At 42.8% G+C, this 17777-nt stretch overlaps 2 protein-coding genes across 2 annotated transcripts in view; one reads left to right on the forward strand and one right to left on the reverse strand.

The window, feature by feature from the left end:
* Positions 1-17777, forward strand: part of T265_13602 (hypothetical protein) — a gene marked incomplete at both ends in the record, with an annotated part of 49606 nt that overhangs the window by 15670 nt on the left and 16159 nt on the right. The window contains 12 exons of the mRNA XM_009169658.1: positions 941-1002; positions 1460-1607; positions 2045-2248; positions 4948-5252; positions 7196-7334; positions 8385-8824; positions 9067-9493; positions 13430-13904; positions 13980-14330; positions 14801-14883; positions 16647-16824; positions 17035-17258. Coding sequence (XP_009167922.1) covers positions 941-1002; positions 1460-1607; positions 2045-2248; positions 4948-5252; positions 7196-7334; positions 8385-8824; positions 9067-9493; positions 13430-13904; positions 13980-14330; positions 14801-14883; positions 16647-16824; positions 17035-17258 — 3036 coding nt within the window. The remainder of the gene's footprint in view (positions 1-940; positions 1003-1459; positions 1608-2044; positions 2249-4947; positions 5253-7195; positions 7335-8384; positions 8825-9066; positions 9494-13429; positions 13905-13979; positions 14331-14800; positions 14884-16646; positions 16825-17034; positions 17259-17777) is intronic.
* T265_04786 (hypothetical protein) overlaps positions 9881-17777 on the reverse strand; it is a gene marked incomplete at both ends in the record, with an annotated part of 11704 nt that continues 3807 nt past the window's right edge. The window contains one exon of the mRNA XM_009169624.1: positions 9881-9929. Coding sequence (XP_009167888.1) covers positions 9881-9929 — 49 coding nt within the window. The remainder of the gene's footprint in view (positions 9930-17777) is intronic.

The following is a 17777-nucleotide window of genomic DNA, read 5'->3' on the forward strand; positions in this document are numbered from 1 at the left end:
CCCCATCCACCTTTATTCTTTTCTTTACAATAAGGCTTTCAAATAAGTCATGGTTGTACGGCAGTGAAGCATTGGTGTTGAACACTGATGTCATGCTGTCGTTGATGATGATGATGATGCCTTCTGAGACGGATTTACAGGTTCTGTTGTTTATCACTCCGTAGAAGAAACGATGATTTTGGGTGTGATCTGTTACCGGATCGAAATTATAACGCTGAAAGTTTCACATACTTTTGTTCAGTTGAGGAAACGTGGCACTGAGTGCAAGTTCATCAGGTAGGCCTGCTTCGATTAGCTGTTGCCCATATCTTGGGCCTTACGGCTTCTAAAGCGTTACACAGCTGCCATAAGTTTGAAGAATACCACAACTAAACGGATTTATGCACCTCGGTAAAATTTTGACCTAGCCGCTCAATCTAAGACCTGTTTTACCTTTCACTTACGTGTTTCGGCAACTCATGTTGGGAAGCCAACGGGCCGTGTGCAACGATTTTGTCTTTGTTGGGTGCATGTGACGAAACTCAATGGAGATTCGAGCTCCTAACCTTCTGACTAGGGATTCGAACAATCGGCGATTAGACTATGAGCCACTCAGCAGTGGAAGTAAATAGATAGGAGATAGAGTATGACGCCACTCATCCTTCAGTCGCACGATTGATCGCATGTGAACATCACCAACGAATAGCCTTTGAGTCTTGTAACTTTGAGCTAACACTCCTGTTGTGCATTACCATCCGTGATCATATTGCATACTACTGAATATCAGCTTACCTTGTTTTGGTCTTCTTGGACCTGGAATACACGATTCATGTCGTATTGATGTGCACTGAACATATCATTTTTACACACTACTATTTTGGGGTGCATGCTGCTAATTATGACATGTTTAGTCCTCCCTAACCCTCTAAACTGCCGGTGCTACTTGTATTTCTTTTATTAGGTCTTCACAAATTTGAAGAGAATTAAAACATTTCTTTTGCTCTACGGACCACATCGATACAGGTTAGTGTTATCAATTCAGTGGATTGTTGATACCATTCGGATGTATACTGCAAAACTCGATGCTGTTCGCTAGTCTCCCATTCTGAATTGTCCTCCATGAGGATGTCTTCACTCCATTCTCTTCTAGGGGCTTCAGTCTAATAGTTTGGCTGTTGGCTTTAAGTAGTGTACTCGGGATCTGTTCTTTTTGACGGGACGAAACTCCGGTTTCTGAAGAAATTCAACCCAAGAGCTTCGCATTCTGTGTTTGCCGTCCACAGCACGTTGACCTAACCCCCACTATTTGCTAATGCTTGTGTGGGTGGAGCACGTTTTGGTTTCTGTTTGACGCTAGTCGGCAAAAACTTTTCCACTGCTTGATCTAATGTCTTTCTCCGATACGTTAAACGTCATTATCGTGTTAAGTTTTAGCTGAGTTCAGTGTTATGCACACGAACATCAACATATTTACTTTCAGTGTTACCTTATGGGAGCGGTTCTGCGCGTTGGACGCCTACGTCTTATTCATTCAGTTACTCATGAATCAAGATGAATTCGATAACAGCTGCCGTAATTCTGTGTTGAGAGACCCAGGAAAAGCCTTTCTAGTCTGGGATCTGTACAAGGTAAGTTTAGATTTTGCAAATTAGTCCTGTGTTCACCATCCGTTAGCGAGTTCTGCGAACTTCTTTTCATAATGTTATTAATGATCTTTCATTCTAGACTTCAGCAATTTATACGGTATCAACAGATTTTTAACTTCGTACCCGGAGAACATAATTCAGTATCTCTAAGTCGTGGCTGAATTCCGGGTTAGAATATAAGTTTTCCTAAAGGGCGTTTGACGTCAGGTTGTGGTAGCTCCATGAATTTATCGTAAACTGTAAGACGTTGTGAGGACGTCACAGCCTAGTCTACACATCTCGCGGTTCGTGGGGATGTACAGATAGCGCAATATCTCTCATCTGTCACTTAAGTTCAGTCAGCTGGGTGTAAATGAACCTTCTGTTCTATGGGAATGCACTGAGTACTCAGCTATTTTCTTCGTATTCTCATCGCACAGGAAGAACTTTTACCTTTGCTGAATTCGGAGAACCTGGAACGTCTGTGCAATCTTCTGACTCAGCGACCTTTGTCATACAATTCTGGAGAAGCGCCCACCGATCATAAATTCGTGCGGGACTTCGTTGCCGCAGAAACCGCCATTCACCGATGGCTCAGAAACGAGCTACTGTATGCTGTAATTTTACGGTGTTCAGATGCTCTGGTGAGCTATTATTAGTGTTCTTTCTCTGTGCTTAGCATTGTCTTTTCCTCAAGTTAATTTCATCTGCTTCAGTGCGCTTTAAAACAGTCATTCACTGTCGCTCTAGTTCCACCCTTATTCACACATTTTTCTTTGTTCAGCTGAGTTGTTGCTTACGTTAGGTGGAACTTTTTTTCTGCATAAACATGCGGCTGTCGTTGCTAGGTTGACCTACACAGGTTCATCTTGATCGAAACGTCACCGCACGCAGCTTGGGCAATGTGTTCTGGCAGGAAACCAATTAGGTTCTCGGATGTTGAAGAATTTTGTTACCAACAGCCCAGCAGTTAAGGCAAGAGACTGCTGACTGGATGATCCGTGATTCTAGCCCAACCTTGGTTTTCTGGTTGAACAGCATAGCAATTTCGCAGTCCTCGTACTTCCTCCGAATTGTGTGGCAGCTACGCACCAGAACTACACCACAGATGGCGGTTATTATTATCAATATTATTATTTGTAGACTTCACATGGTCTAGTGTCTCGTATCTGCTTCAATAACTTTTAACTGGGCCTCAGGACCTCCCCGAACGGTATCTTCAGCTTTCACATGTTAGGTCCACGAAGTAGCTTTCTGTTCTATATTCTATTCGAAGTGATCAGGTCCCACAGGATCTTACCGTTCCTTGTGCAGTATTCACCACGTGGTATCCGTCTAGCAACTGGTTCCCTTCTGTCATTGTGATCTACAGTCTGAGTTATTTATTTTGTGACGCGAGATTCCGAGTCTATAATCCCCTGTAGAAGTCACCACCAACAAGTGGGAATTTCGGTCTTTTGGGGCTCAACTGTCTTCGAGGGTTATGTATACGATGCAGCATCAGAAGGGACTACACCGGATTACCGTAATTTTTCCAAATGAAAACGGGCTCCAGATAACAAGGGTCTATGGTTCGACACCACCTAAAACTTTTTCGGTCTTTTTTTCTAGGCCTCTTTAGTCAAGCATTATATCAGCCTCATGATTTATTCTGGTCACATTACAATTAGGTGGTGATAAAACGTCACAGGTAGATTGTTTGATCTAACTGGCACTTAGGCTTCTATACGTTTTTCATGCTTCCTTCAAACTTTTCGAGTGTTGTTCAGTTTCCGCCGCTCAGGTCTCCTAAAGAAGCCAAATTATTCGTTCGTCACGACAGTCGTTTTGTCCCCGAGTGGTGTGACATGCGGCCTAAAACCATATCATTGTTTCCTTGTGTCTTTGAAGCAGAAAATGTGCATTAACGCACGACTCCACCGTGAATGGGTCGGTTTGTTGTTTTGGACGTCGAAGACGAAAATCAGTGGCTTAGACCGGATGTTTTCGTTGATCTTGATCGCAATAAACTGGTCAGGGGCATACCAAGAGTACGGCACCGGTTGCTCTTCTCACCGCACGGAGCAGTGAGCGAATAGACGTTTGAGAACAATTTCAGCAAAAACGTTGATAAGAAGAGCCAGTCAAGTGGCTATACCGTCACATCATAAGGCCTGTGGTAGTGTTTTGAATGCTTTTGTTTTGCGTCACAGCGGAAGTTGATACAATTGCGAGAGATCATTAGTGGGTGAGTTCGGAGTCTATTCTAGCCCGCACGATGTTTAGTCTCTTTGAATGGGAGTTGTTCATAAAGTGCCGTATAATGGAATACTCCACACCTATGATGTTGAGTCTATGCTTAGTCTGTATTGTGCCAGGTCAATTTTTGGACACAATCACTGCATAAAAATTTGGTGAGGTGAAATAGTTGGCTTTGTTATAGCGGACCTTTAGGGGCAGGTGTTTAGATTGAAAAGGTATGTCCGCTTTGACGAAGGGTAAATCTGTCCGAAACATCTGAGAAATGATCCGTTTATTTTGGGACTGTGCTTTCCTATGTTACTGTAAGGTACGAGCATGGTCCTCCATCTTACTATATCTTGATATTTGGTGATTTCCCGTTGCTGCCACAACCACGGTCTACACTAATATCTGCTGCTCTGAATAAATTCGATCAATATAGGTTAAAGTTTTGGATACTTTTTTGAACATACTACCAAACAGGTGTGTTTTATGTTGCTTTCTTTGACCCAAACAAGGTTTACACCTTTTTTGATTCACAAGAATTTTATGTAATCTAGTCTTGATGTTTAGGCTGGACAAAACATTGCCGTTTTGAAAAGATAGCGCACACCACACAGATAAAAATCTTAATTTGTTTCTGCTGGCAAGAAGAAAGCGCCAGTTTTTCTCTATTGTTTGGAGTACCGTATGAATTTCCCTCATTGTTAGAATCTAGACAAGTCGGGTTACTTAATAGTCACTTAGTAGTTTAAGCACGAATAATAGCATTTTTGGACGCCATAACTATGCTGGAGAAACGGATTTTTTTCTCAGTGTCACGCTAGTCCGACCTCAGTTAAACTGAAGCTTTTCTGTACGAGCGCCGTTTGCCAAACGGTTGGTTGTACTTTTGCGAACGTTATTTATCGCATCAACATATTGTTTTTGCTCTCGGAAGTACCTAGTTTGTTTTTTTAAAACCACGTTGGTCTGTATAGTGGCAGTTATTCCGGTACTCTCGTTTCCAACTTTTTGTGCTGTGAGTGCCAGTCGTAGGCCTTGGAAGCTGTTCCTTTTGACATTAACGATAAGAACAGAAGATTTCACAAGATAGCTACTACCCTTGTTGCTTTTATTTTAGCCTGTTCTGGTTCAGTTCGTCGTGAAACGCGTTTACCAGCTACAAGCAGTTTGCGTAAATTCTTCAACGAGCATCGGTTCACACAGCTTCTGTCCATTCATCTGGCCTACAGACGCTCTGGGGTGGACGGAAGGTTTTATAAAAGCTGCATCTTTCAAGTCAGAAGATACTCTTCTTCGCACTCCTGGGGATGAGGTCTGTTGGTTTCTATCTGGTCTCGCAAGTCTAGATCCTGAAGTCGACCCACTGTCGAGTTTACGGAAACTGGACAAACAGTTACGCACACTCAAAATTCTGCAAACAGGGTCAGTTCTTCAAATCACAATTTTCCATTGTTTACCTGGTTTTGCGCTCCCTACTCAATTGGTAGTTTTCCCACAGACTTGGAGGTTGGAATGCCTTAATGAACGACTAAACGACAACAGGGGGTTGTGTGAAATTTCTATGTGATGGGATTGGTCACCCATGGCTGCACTTTCCCGTGTGCTATTTGATTCCCGAATAATGAGTGGTTACTGATCTTTGTACCGGCCGATTCTGGATCGACTTGAAATTTTCGTAAAAAACGTCTTGCTCCTCACTACATGTCCCCAGTTTTCCCGTTTTCTGAAATTAGTCTATTCGTAAGTTACTGTGATTGGTTGTTCGCTTCAGCAGTGGTTTGCTCTGAAGGCTTCCTCGAGTAATTTCATTATTCTGTACTAAATTGAGGAAGGCTGTTCAACAGTGACATCGTTTTGCCTTACTTTGTGTGTCACATTTGATGAAATTGAATGTCGCACCTCGGCCTGATAAAGGCTTTGAAAATGACGGCGGTGCCTTGCTACCTTAAACAACCCCCCTTTATCAAACAAGGAATAAAGGTTGTCGTTGCAGTACTGTCGTACATCTGTCGGAAGAGGAATGATGGGGTCGAGAAAACAGTGCTGTTTTCGGTATACAGATAGTCGGTGTGTACAATAAATGATCAAACCACCAGGACATACCACGTGAAGCGAGTTTTTTTCATGCATTAATGCCTGCCTCATAGTAATGAAGTAGGTTTCTGACATGCGGTTTTCTCATTCATAATTAAGGCCAGCTGGATTATCTTCTGAGACGCTAATTAGGTTCGATGGATAAGTGGATGCAGATTTTATGTTGAATCGCTTGAAATTCTGCGTCACGGAATTTCATCCTGTCCAACTGAATGTGCTGGTCGACCCCTCCTTCGCATTTGACAGCGATCATATAACTTAGTTGGGCCTTATCGGAGTTGTCATCACTGTCGTCCCTATAGAACTGAGTGGGACGATTTCACTACACAAAGTGATTATTCGACTGAAACATTGTTATTTTCTACTGTGGTATTAATTTATGCTTGGTTTGTTGCATCATGATTGCAAACTACAAGGCAATTAGCAATGTGTAAATCTTCGTTGGTTGAATGCTTTTGTGAACTAGAGATAGTTTGTTGTAAACGCTAGGATGCAACTGAATACTGTTTGGACAATTGATGGGGATGGGTTACAAGGTTCAGCTTTTGTAGGCGATGATTCCTAATTGCAGAGTTATCGGTCACCCAGTCATGCTCACCCCGCTGTCACGCAGTTTTAGTTTTAGTTATCCGCTGACGGCTTCGTTGATCGTTCACTTTGAATTGTACAGTCTCCATACCTTTTCCAAAATAACCTACAGAAGTATCAGAAATTACGTGCTTAAATTGAGAATTGCATCAGCTGATCGGATCTTTTAATTAACTGAGTTCTGTCCCCTAACAGATCGACGGAACTCTCTAGTGCTGTCGCTATCCATCCTTTTCCAGTGGAGACTTCAAGTGACAATAATAGGGGAATCAAGCGTCGACAGCTCTACGTACCTTCATTGCATAGTTTATTTATTTTTTTGGCATTGAGAAATATGGCCAACGGAAGACTGAATTATTTTCAACTGGCCCCTCGATATAAGCCGAAACTGTTCCATAAATGGAAACCACAACCCGAAAGTTTGAACACATCCATGATTCGACTACGGTCAACTTGAGGATACGTGGGCTATCAAATGTGTAGGTTTGCCGCGATTTAGCCTCGTTAGGTTTTTCCGCTTTCTTGCTATGCATTTCACTTCCATTCCTCCGTGGAACTTGATGAACAGATAAGATCTCCAGTTTGGCCGCACTTAATCAACTGTCTGATCGATTCCACGATTTATCCATATTAGTACTTTATCATCCAATTCTTTTGATCCATTCACCCTGTTCCACATTCAGATACAATCTTAAATTAACACTGGATTGCTGCGATGAGGAAACTGAAATCTCGATTGGCTATCGTATTCTCGATCTGGCTTTCAAATCCGGCCTGCCGTCATCCCACTATGTCGACACAGTCACATCTCGCTACCTTACAGTGAGTTAATCTTCGGTCAAGTGACATCACTAATCACTCAAATTAAAGCACGCCAAAGGATTCACAGTTCAATGGATGCTGTCGATTAACCTGCATTGACCATCGACTGATCACGAGGATACTACACTCTTATGATATTGCTCAGTTCACCCTCGACCACTATCTTGTTTTCGAAAAACAACCTACCCTATACTTCAAGTGACAAAAATAGTTCATCATGAGGAGAATCATCGCTGAATTTACGAGTGGATTGGTGATAGGTGGTCATAGATCTAGCTTATGAAATTCACATCTTTCCTATATGTATGGTAAGGTTTAACTCTTAGGTATTACGTTTTACTGTAGCGTGCACGTTGCGGAATCGTTGCATGGGTGGTTTCACCAAGTATGGGGGCTTCATACAAATCCTGTGGAGACAAAAGGGGAAGTTCATACACCGAAGTCTTGTGAAGGAGACACGACGCATAACCAGTACCAACGCACGAAATGGTAGTTGTCGTGTGGTTTAGTAGAACTTTTTTCATCAAATTGGAGATGCTTCTTCTGGAGGGGAGTACAATCTTCTGTTCTTTGTCAGCCAGCTGGTCAAACATTAGGGTTGATGAAATGAGAAGAGGTGTGGGGAATCTGGCAGCACCATATCAGCTGTGAACAATTAATCCCTTTGCATTTGTTGGCGTTTGGTTTTCAGGTTTTTGTTTCTGAAATACAGATTTTCTGTCCTAGAACTTTAGCTGCTTTCTGCTTCATACTGTGTCTACAAGGATGGCTCATTGTGGATCATCTGCATATTTCCTGGTAGTTTGAATGTGCAATGCACGCCTACAAACTATGCATGCTCGTCCACCTAGTGAATGTATAAGTTGGTTGGAACCGTAAGCGTAGGAAAGTTGAAGTTCGAGTTTGTATACCGTAGCATTCTTCAGTTACATGACCGACCATTCGCACGAATCAAAATCAGTGCACAGTTGGCGTACAGGCTTTTTTTTAACACGCCTGTTTACTCTTAATTTTTTGATGTCATCTTGGTTTTGCTTCTTCCTTCACTAGGATCGCGCCATTGACCACGATGCATTTTTCCTGGGCTATACCTTGGATCTGGTCGGACGCATCAAGAAAATCGCGCACTTGCCAGACACGACAGACAGCTTGAACGACAACAATGATCGTACCGAGTTTACACGGTTTCAACCAGCGGATTGTTTGCATTCCGATGATTTGAACACACTAATCCATCAGGCTTGCCTGGCTTCCGGTTGGATTTCGACATTCTTATGTAAACTGGAAGCAGTTTCCAAATTGGCCTCCGTGGTTCGCCTACCATGGCCTCCGGAACTGTTGGACACGGTTGATCGCCTGTTGTATTGTGCCACCGAGAATCTCCTGTTGCCGAATGGCTCAGGAAAAAGAATCAGAGTTACTGTTCTCCACGTTTTGTCCCGTTTAAAGCGTCTCGGTCGAATTGCAAAAGTACATTCTATTCTGCAGCGGTATGTCCCCACGTCCGGTGGGCATTTGCTATTCTTAGCTTCATTCTATCTAGTGTCATTATCTACAAGGTTACTCCTCCTAAAGATGTTGTCCAGACACCCAAAAAATATTCTCGAAAGCTTTTGGCGTGTGTAGGATACTTGTGTTCTTGGTGTTGATATCCTTACTTGTAAGCGAAGCACGATGTTCGTCTCCTGTCTTTCCCCAATAAAATTATGATTTTTACCCTTTTACTTTTTAGGCATAAAATCAATGGGTTGTATTTAGGTGATGCATTTAACGACGATTCTGTAGAATTCGGAAAACGCGCAATCTACCGCATGTTGGTTAACTCTACCCAGCGCGATTCCTTACCCGACCCTGAAGTGCTCGAAGATGCCCGTGTCATTGCCCGAGAACTTATTGAATCCCCGGATTGGGAGCTGTGGTTCTCACGTATCCGCATGGAAATCGCCTTTGAAATGTCTATCTCGATGCTCACGGAGTCTGCACCTCCAACATCAAGTCGAGAATGTTGTCTCTCATTCATATTTGCGCAACTGGATTCCATCGTTGCTGATTTTGACGGTTGTTCCGAACCTCTTCACCTGCGTGCTTATTTTATTCGCATCTGTTTGAGGTCGGTCGATATCGCCCTGCAAGCGCGCAACTGCATGCTCCCAGAACAGGTGAGGACAACATTAAATACTCTGATTGTTGACTTTTGCTTACCTGACTGGGGAGGTTTTTTATTTGGAATCAACCAAAACCTTTTACTACTTCGGAGTAACGATGTCTCTAGTTCATCGATATTTTTCACCCTGGACATGCTCCCAAGAAACTTAGTCGGTAATATCCCATTTAACTTCCCATATGGAAAGTGTGGCCTCTACTTGGAGAAATAATCGTTTCAGTTGTGTTTGTACCATCTCAAGTGTATTTATCAGGAAAAATATGAGTAGTCCCCATTCTACTGTGATCTTTGATGGATACTTTTCTTTCGACGGGTGACCGGTTGCTGACTTAGCAGGTGTGGAGAATCTCTGTCAAAAGAAGCTGTTAGAGGCACCCTCTATTTAACGCAGCTCTAGCTTGGTATTGACCCGTTCATTGTGCGCTTCCGGTCTATATAAAGAGGAAAGTTGGTCTTTATTTTCTGTTCTGCTGTGTTTGATTCCTCACTCCCGTCAGCTAGGTGACAAGAATTAATTCCCAAGAAAACCCGCCGAACTTCATGCAATTACCTACCACGTCTGTTCACTTTTATCGAATCCATCTCCGTGACCATATAAACTAGGCGGGTTTCAAGTTGTTCTGATTTCGATGTTTAAACTAACTTTGATTTTCGTGTATCTTGTGAGTACACCCACTGAATCAAAATATCATGTCTTTGGGCGTCAGCGCTACAAACTCCTAGAGTCCTGGCAACATGAATGACGTACCTAGGAACATTGGGGTGGAAACCTAGGGCTCAAACTATGGGGTTAAATTTTCAAGTTGCCCCGTTTCAGGTTCTGTTTTATCAGCCTAATCAAGAACACAGGGGAATTCGTCATAACAGCACTCTACCCTTCGGCACCTGTGAGACTTCACAAACTTCCCAGTCACAGGTAGTGTAATACTACATTTCCGTTTTTTTTAAGAACTTAAACCGACACCCATCGACTGACCATTGTTAATGAACCAGTTTTTCGGTTGAGGGAGCCTAGTTTTTTGACTCACAAATCAGAAATTGGACAAGACCCTCTCGTGGGTGGGTGCTCCATCTCTGCTGTGGATGACCGTTGTACGCCACCATGCCAGCGAGATTGGCCATGGGAAGTCACGTACTGCAAATAGACAGCTCCATAAATGACAGGCTATCAGATCCGTTTTCTGGCTTCGTTATTTGATACCGTTAACCGAATATGACAGTACCGCCTCTTGCAAATGCTACTCAGGTAGCTGTTTTCGCAAACCTGTTTAGGTTTATTTACGTCAGCCTACCGAAGGAAACTCAGTTTTAGTCAGATTCCGCTGAACAGTTTTGGACAATGCTAGTAAAACGACTGCCCTAAACAACATCTGACAGGGTTGTTTCAGTATTGTAAGTACATTAGAGCCCATATGGTAGGTAATCTTAATGAGCCTCCTCAATGCATTGCCAGTACGTTCGAAATTGTAGGTTCCTGTTTAGTGATGCTTTGTTTAAAGTAAAAGAACAGGGTAGATTTTGTCGGTCGAACATGCGGTTGTTGTCTTGAATTTTGATTGACACTGACACTGACTACCCGTTTTAATATACAACCGCCACGCTTACAGGAGAAAAATCCCGCTCTACAGTGAGCTTCATGTACATTGAACACTAGCGCTATGTTCGACATCATCAGGCATCTTTTTGAGCGCGCATCTTCAACCTGATTGTCATTCAACAGCACACAGTGCTATCAGGAATTCATGTTCGTGTATTTTCCCGGCTTTCGGTTTATCCGTCTTAAGAGAATGCCGTCCGGTTTCCGAGTCTATCCAATGAAAGTAACTGGAACTTCCTTCTGAGCTCATCCTCATCATCGTCATCGACAGCATGACATCAGTGTTCAACACTGATGCTTTACTGCCGTACAACTATGATTTATTTAAAAGCCTTATTTTAAATAAAAGAGTAAAGGTGGATGGGGAAGGGACTTGGTGCTAGCTTACCACAATCATTCCGAGATGCTTACACCTCCAGACACTCACTCAGGCGATCTGGATAGAAAGTGACAACAAAAACCCCACTGACATCGGTTGGCAGCCATATCTTGTAGTGTCTCCAACCAGGCACAGTGGGGATCACAGTGAGCTCAATTTACAGCAAACTTAACTCTAGGTCTACCCCTCCAATGGGAAATAACTAATTGCCGGTAGCTGCGGGCAATCTGTGTTGAATCTCGCACTTCCCAGTGCAGCTATTCTTTTGGGTACGGAAATAAGAACAAATAAGAATAGCTAACAGTTTTGTCTGATTGACTAAGCATGTGAGTATAGCATGTATCGTCTTAGTTGACCAAAGTGGGCTCGATTTGGTCACGTGTTTGCCCATCGTTTTTCTCACCAGTACATATATGATCGGATGAATTTAGTCACAATTATCTCAAGCCACAAACAAGATGCGATAATAGTCTCAACTCCTCAATTTAAACCGCAGCAGAGCGGTGTTGTGACCGAATGATAGTGCCAGTCGGGTTCGCCATGGCCTAGAATGTCCTCATCATACGGAACTATCTTTCGGCACAAAAGAAACTACTCACAAGGTTGCTGAAAACTCTTCGACAGCCCACGACCGGTTTCGCCCTTCTTGGGGCTCATCAAGTAGGCGCAGTCCCCGAGTTTCCGTCAACCTTATGATCTACTTGAACCCAAATTGGACTGTTTTCGAGAAATACACTCATTTGCAAATCAGTTTGGTTTTTATGGGTGACTCAATTGAATCTCTCGTAGAATCGAAGTTGAAGAGTTTTCAGCAATCTTGTGAGTAGTTTCCTGTATGAAAATATATTGCGATATCTTGAATATCGTGCCAACTGAATCACGAGGCGGCCTGTGTGCAGCACATTCAGTTGGAGGACTTCATAAACGAGATATACTTTGGCATATTTGTCGCGCATCGCGATCAGCCACATCAAATTCTGTTACCATAATCGACCGCCAAGGAAATGCATATGACATTGACAACTAACATGCTTTGGGCTTTCTGATTATTGTAGCCCTTGAGTTACTATTTAAGCAAGTGACCCATAGCACTTCGAAAATTGGCTCACACTTCCATTTAGCTTATTTCATTTTCTCCCAATTTAATTGAAGGCAGCTAGTTGAGGAGTCAGTTGACTTGATATCGTCCTTTTGATCGCTGAATAGCCGAATTTAGGAAACAAACAACACCTGGCTGAGTGTTTACAAATTAGGGATTCTAAGACTGTCATCAACATGTCTTCTCTGTTGTAGGGGGTGCTCAGTTACGAATGTTTACTAAAAATTTTAGCTAAAAGGGGATCAATCGCGCGGGAAGCTAATCACTATCTCATCATTGTACTTGTAAACAGGAGCATTGGCTAAAATATCATTTTGGACACATGTCAAATTGATTGGCTAGTTAACTCCTGGAAGTCTACTTCTGGCTTTGGTCTGCTTGACCAATACCAATCAATGAACGGTACTTTAGTGGAGAAAGATGAGCCCTCTGTGAAGCTCGTCTGCCTTTGACTAACGCCGAGTTTTTGGATATGACCAATAATTTCCGGGGGTTTGTGAATGCTATGGTTAATCGGTAGATTCTTTTTAAGCAGTATGCTACTACATATAAGAGGAAGCTGCTCAAATAGTGTTGGCTTATTGGATAGTTTTTCTTGTTTGTCACTAGAAGCTTAACTACTTGTGTTGAACTTTTATGCTTCTATTTACCATGTTCTTGTTCACAGTTGGGACCTTAATTGAACCACTTATTCGCATCACTGTCCGTTCTTGTACAACGTAAGATACATATGTTTACCAAATCTGAATAAGTCCTAGAAGACTACAACACCTCTCTTGTGTTCTGTCGCACTTTTATCTGTCCCGTCTTTCTCTCCACCACATCATCATGCTTTTATGACTCGTTTTCACTGCAGTGTTCGTTGCTGGAGGACCTGGGAATTTCATTGTCCATTTCCTTGAATGCGATTTGTCCCGCGGATACCCTGCACTTAAAGTCTGCTAAACTTTACCGCTGGTTGCACAATGAGCAAACTTCGTCCATGCTTACACATTTACATCAACTCAATGTCTCCCGGTCTCTCAACGGACTGACGAATGCCTGCTTACGCGAACGCTGTGTCCTTGCACGACAATTGACCAGTTGGTTTGCAGAGGCCCACGGAGAGCTATGGGATTTGTCCCGTGCTCCTTTGTCTCTAGTAGAACTCTATGACCTCGTGTTTTCGGACCTACCGCTTGTTCTGCGAGGTGAATTACTGGCTTGGAATTGGTATTCATCTATTCTTGCACACCTGAAATCTAACCCAAATCAAATGTCGCTAGGAGCTGGTGACAAACTGAGACGCCTCCGATCTATCCTAAGTACATTACGTGAGACTGTTTCGCAATGTAAGTTTGTTTCCAAAATTTATGGTTCGAAGAATGGAGTGTGACGATCATTAAAACATTTTTCTTCACTCCCAGATAATCGTTCGCACTCAGTTGCTGAGAGTGTCTCCGCAAAGTTGAGGAAACTAACGTTAGTCAATTCATTCGACGTTCCGGATACATGTCACTTCTGCAGTTGCCTCTGGAATTCTCCGATGTCTCGAACAGGAGCACTTCTTCAGCTTTACAAGGATACCCTGATCCCTTCAATACTACAATCTATGCCAGAGAAACACATTGGGTCATTTCAATCTTGGATTTTTCAGTTGCAAGGCTGCATCGAGGAAATGGCATTGCTCTGGTGGTGGGCAGGTGCTGGTAATCAGTCTCAACCGAGAAGAAAATTCCCAACGCATACGGGCTTTGGTTGTGCTCTCGACTTACAAGGTACATCCCACACGCTTCACTGTCTACCCATACATTCCTCTGTTTGGTCACTCTGCAGGGCTCGGAATGCAGCTAATATCTGTCTGTATATATATCATCCATCCAGCCAAACTTTATCTGCAAGACATTTTGTGCTAATGGTATCTTGAGCACGCAAGGCTTTTTTTCTCTCACTACCCGTGCACGGTATCTCTACACATTCCCCCTCAGCTAGCTGTTCTCATGGCGTTGTAGTTAGAACGTTCTTTAGCTGGCAAAACGTTCATCTCAGTAGTGGACGGGATTACATGTCCGGCGTGAAATTCGCTAACCCTCTGTAAGATATACTGCTATAGATGGAGTTCTATGGGCATTAAACTCAGACACATATGCTCCCTAGTCGCAAGCTTTACTCTGCTAAGGCACTCTTATGTTGCAGTTCACAATCATGGTGAATGTCTTCTCTTTCGTTTGCCTTCCTTCTGTTTTAGCCGGTACTATTCAGTTCGAAGGGATCAGGCAAATCTTAATGGCATATCTTGCGTTTGTGAACGGACTTACGGATGCCCTCCAAGTAATTTGTCTTTCCAGTGGTTGTATTTTCATAAATGTGTTGCACATTTCATTGTGTTTTGTCTTAGTAGGATGGTCTTGACAATTCAGTCTTATGAACAGATTTGCATGCAACCTAATTGTCCAGGGCCTTTTTCAGTGCACTGTTTCGTAAATGCCGAATGAATGGGAGAAACTGGTGACTTACAGTAGTTTTATCATTTCATGAAAATTTGATGTATTTTGATCATCTACTATATCAATTTTCTTTCCTCGTTTAACAGTATTTTTACTGTTCCTGACTCTTTCAGTGCGAATGTGAAGCATTGAGCAGAGACGTCAGCTTTCGTGTTGTCTTGTGGCGCACATTGCGACAATGCTGTCCAAATTCGGATGTTTGATTTTGTCGATGCTTCCGTCGATCAAGTGTTAACTAGTCTCTATGTGTTTACAGACCTTCCGGTGAAGTGTCATTCGATTTTATTTCTTCTGACCCAGAATCTCACAATAATTACTCTAATATGAGATTACGAAATCGGGAGATTAATGAACTAACTGTTTTTGATTGATTTAAAATATGCGTAGTTCTTAAAGGTATAGTTTACTCCGTACAAAGTAGTAGTCAATCCTAACGGGCGATCTAGTCAGGGAGGACAACTCTACAGGTAAATGAAACTCGAACTGTTTTGGGGAAGTCGGATTTTCTATCGTATCTCCATCCGACTTGCTTTGTCAGTTTTGACTTGGTACTGTAGCTGTCGCTCCCCATATGGTCTATGAGTTAATATCACACTCCTTTAGTTCGCGTGCTACAAAATACATACCTGTCAGGATTCAAAAGAGAAACACTGTAGAATGACCCGATGTGCCTGACGGTGAACAGAGGAACAGAAAGATAGGATCGCTTGTCGATGATCTAGTTATTGAACCAGAGAGGTCAATATCTACAGCTTATATTTTCCAGTTGATACCCCGCAGGGTCTTGTTGATTGTTTGAAGTTCAGGCCAGTCTGACAGCGTTGTAGCAGTGTGAACATTCAGGCCACACTGGTACACATCAGGAGTCGCATAAACCAAATCATGGTGTTGGCTGTTTTATGGTTGGAGTTAATTCTTACTTGATTGTTTTTCGAGCAGACGGCGTGCAACTTGAATGTATATAGTGGGTCGACAAGAAGTCACTAGTGACACGTGTATGCGATGGAAGGCAACAAAGGGAGATACAACCCAAGTACGTATTTGTTATAACCCATAATATTAAAAAGGAGTGATAAGGCATAGGTAAGATGGAATCATCCTCGTCGGATTCCCAACGAAGCCAATAGGCAACAGTGTGATGACCCGGCACCACAAGACGCGGCGGCTGGAGCATACATTACTAATCGCCAGTTAATTTTTCACCCGGAATATCGTCGTGTTCGGTGCCAAATTAAGGTTGGCGTAAACGAAACTGTAGGATACTCATGCCTCGGTAGGAAACATGAAGGAAACTATGGACGTCCGGATTTATTTGCAACTTTTGTGACTGTCTACTGTTGACGTAACATTATTGGTTCTCGCTCCAAATCTATGTCAATATTGCTCTTTTTCCCAGACTGTCCAACTGAGTTTTGGACCTGCGCACACTTTAAGTCTTTCGTTGCAGGGTAATACTAAGCATGTAAATTTTCCGCGTCGTTTTTCGTTTTACCCGAGAGTTTAACAGTAGTTTAGCTATGATGATATGTGGCTTCAATGTTTTTACATTTGAAATGGAGTAGTTTCTAACTTCCTTGGTTTATGTAGGGAGAACAAATGACACCGTCGCCTGGTTCAGACCCACTGGCTTATCGGTCTGTTGTGCCAATGTTCCGAGAGTCTGTAAAAGATACCTCCACTTCAGCATTTTTGGAAAGCCTTCAGCTCTCATTGCAATGGCTGGTAGATTTATTCGGATGGCTGACCTCTTCGTCAATCAGTACCGGTATGTCTGTTGTGATTCACCGATATTCCTCTGCCATTTTATCTCGTATTTAAAGAAACCTCTCGGCAATATACTCGAGAGTGTATGTTCTACTCTCCGAAACAGACTGGATTCGACGACTCTGTTTGTCATACTGGTGCGATTTCTTGCTTTCCGATTAACCCAAATTTAAGAGTAGAATCAATATTACCATGTTGCTGTCCTTTGCAGGCGAACACAACTACTCAGCCACTGAGGTGAAATCACCACTGGACCCTTTTGAGCCTCTATTTATCGGTGCGGGCGAAGTGGCATCAAAGTGGGCTGATACCTTCAATCTTCCTCTTACCGCATCTTTACCTTTATCCGTTGGACTACATCGCTTGGTTACACGGCAGTTCGAGCCGAATCTGTGGAGTGGCAATCAGCCATCCATAATTGCCACAGACTCAATGGTCAGTTATATTTTCTTCCCGCGGAATTTTATGCACACTCTTTTAAATCCGTTTTGTAAAGGCGGTGAATCCAGGTGTGATTTAATTGATATTTCCAACCTCAAATTGCACATGTTGACTTCGTTTGCCTGATGTTTCGTGCCATTTCGCTTCAAAAAAATCATTCGCGATGCGATTATCCCGCGTCATACCCCGTTTCGCTGTTTTGGTCTGACGAATAAGGTCAATTCAGTGTTTTCAACATTGAAAACTAACAGAAACAAAAGAGTGTTGCTTCAACCTCAGCAAAGTCTGGTGATATTCGAGGTGCAAGCAAGTAAACTCCATGTTTGTGAAGGTTTCTAGATGCTAATGAAGTGCATTTGTGGCTCACAACTTCCGAAAAATTACTGAAGTTGCTCAAGTTGGGGTACATCACCCAAACCCCCTTCCTCGGCCTGGGCAACCGGGAAGTATCATTTGCCCGCGCAGTTCAGCGTCCACCAATGTCCCTCCCCAACCCCTTCCCACTGCACAAGC

This window comes from Opisthorchis viverrini, assembly GCF_000715545.1.
Source record: "Opisthorchis viverrini unplaced genomic scaffold opera_v5_83, whole genome shotgun sequence".
NCBI classification, from domain to species: Eukaryota; Metazoa; Platyhelminthes; class Trematoda; order Opisthorchiida; family Opisthorchiidae; genus Opisthorchis; species Opisthorchis viverrini.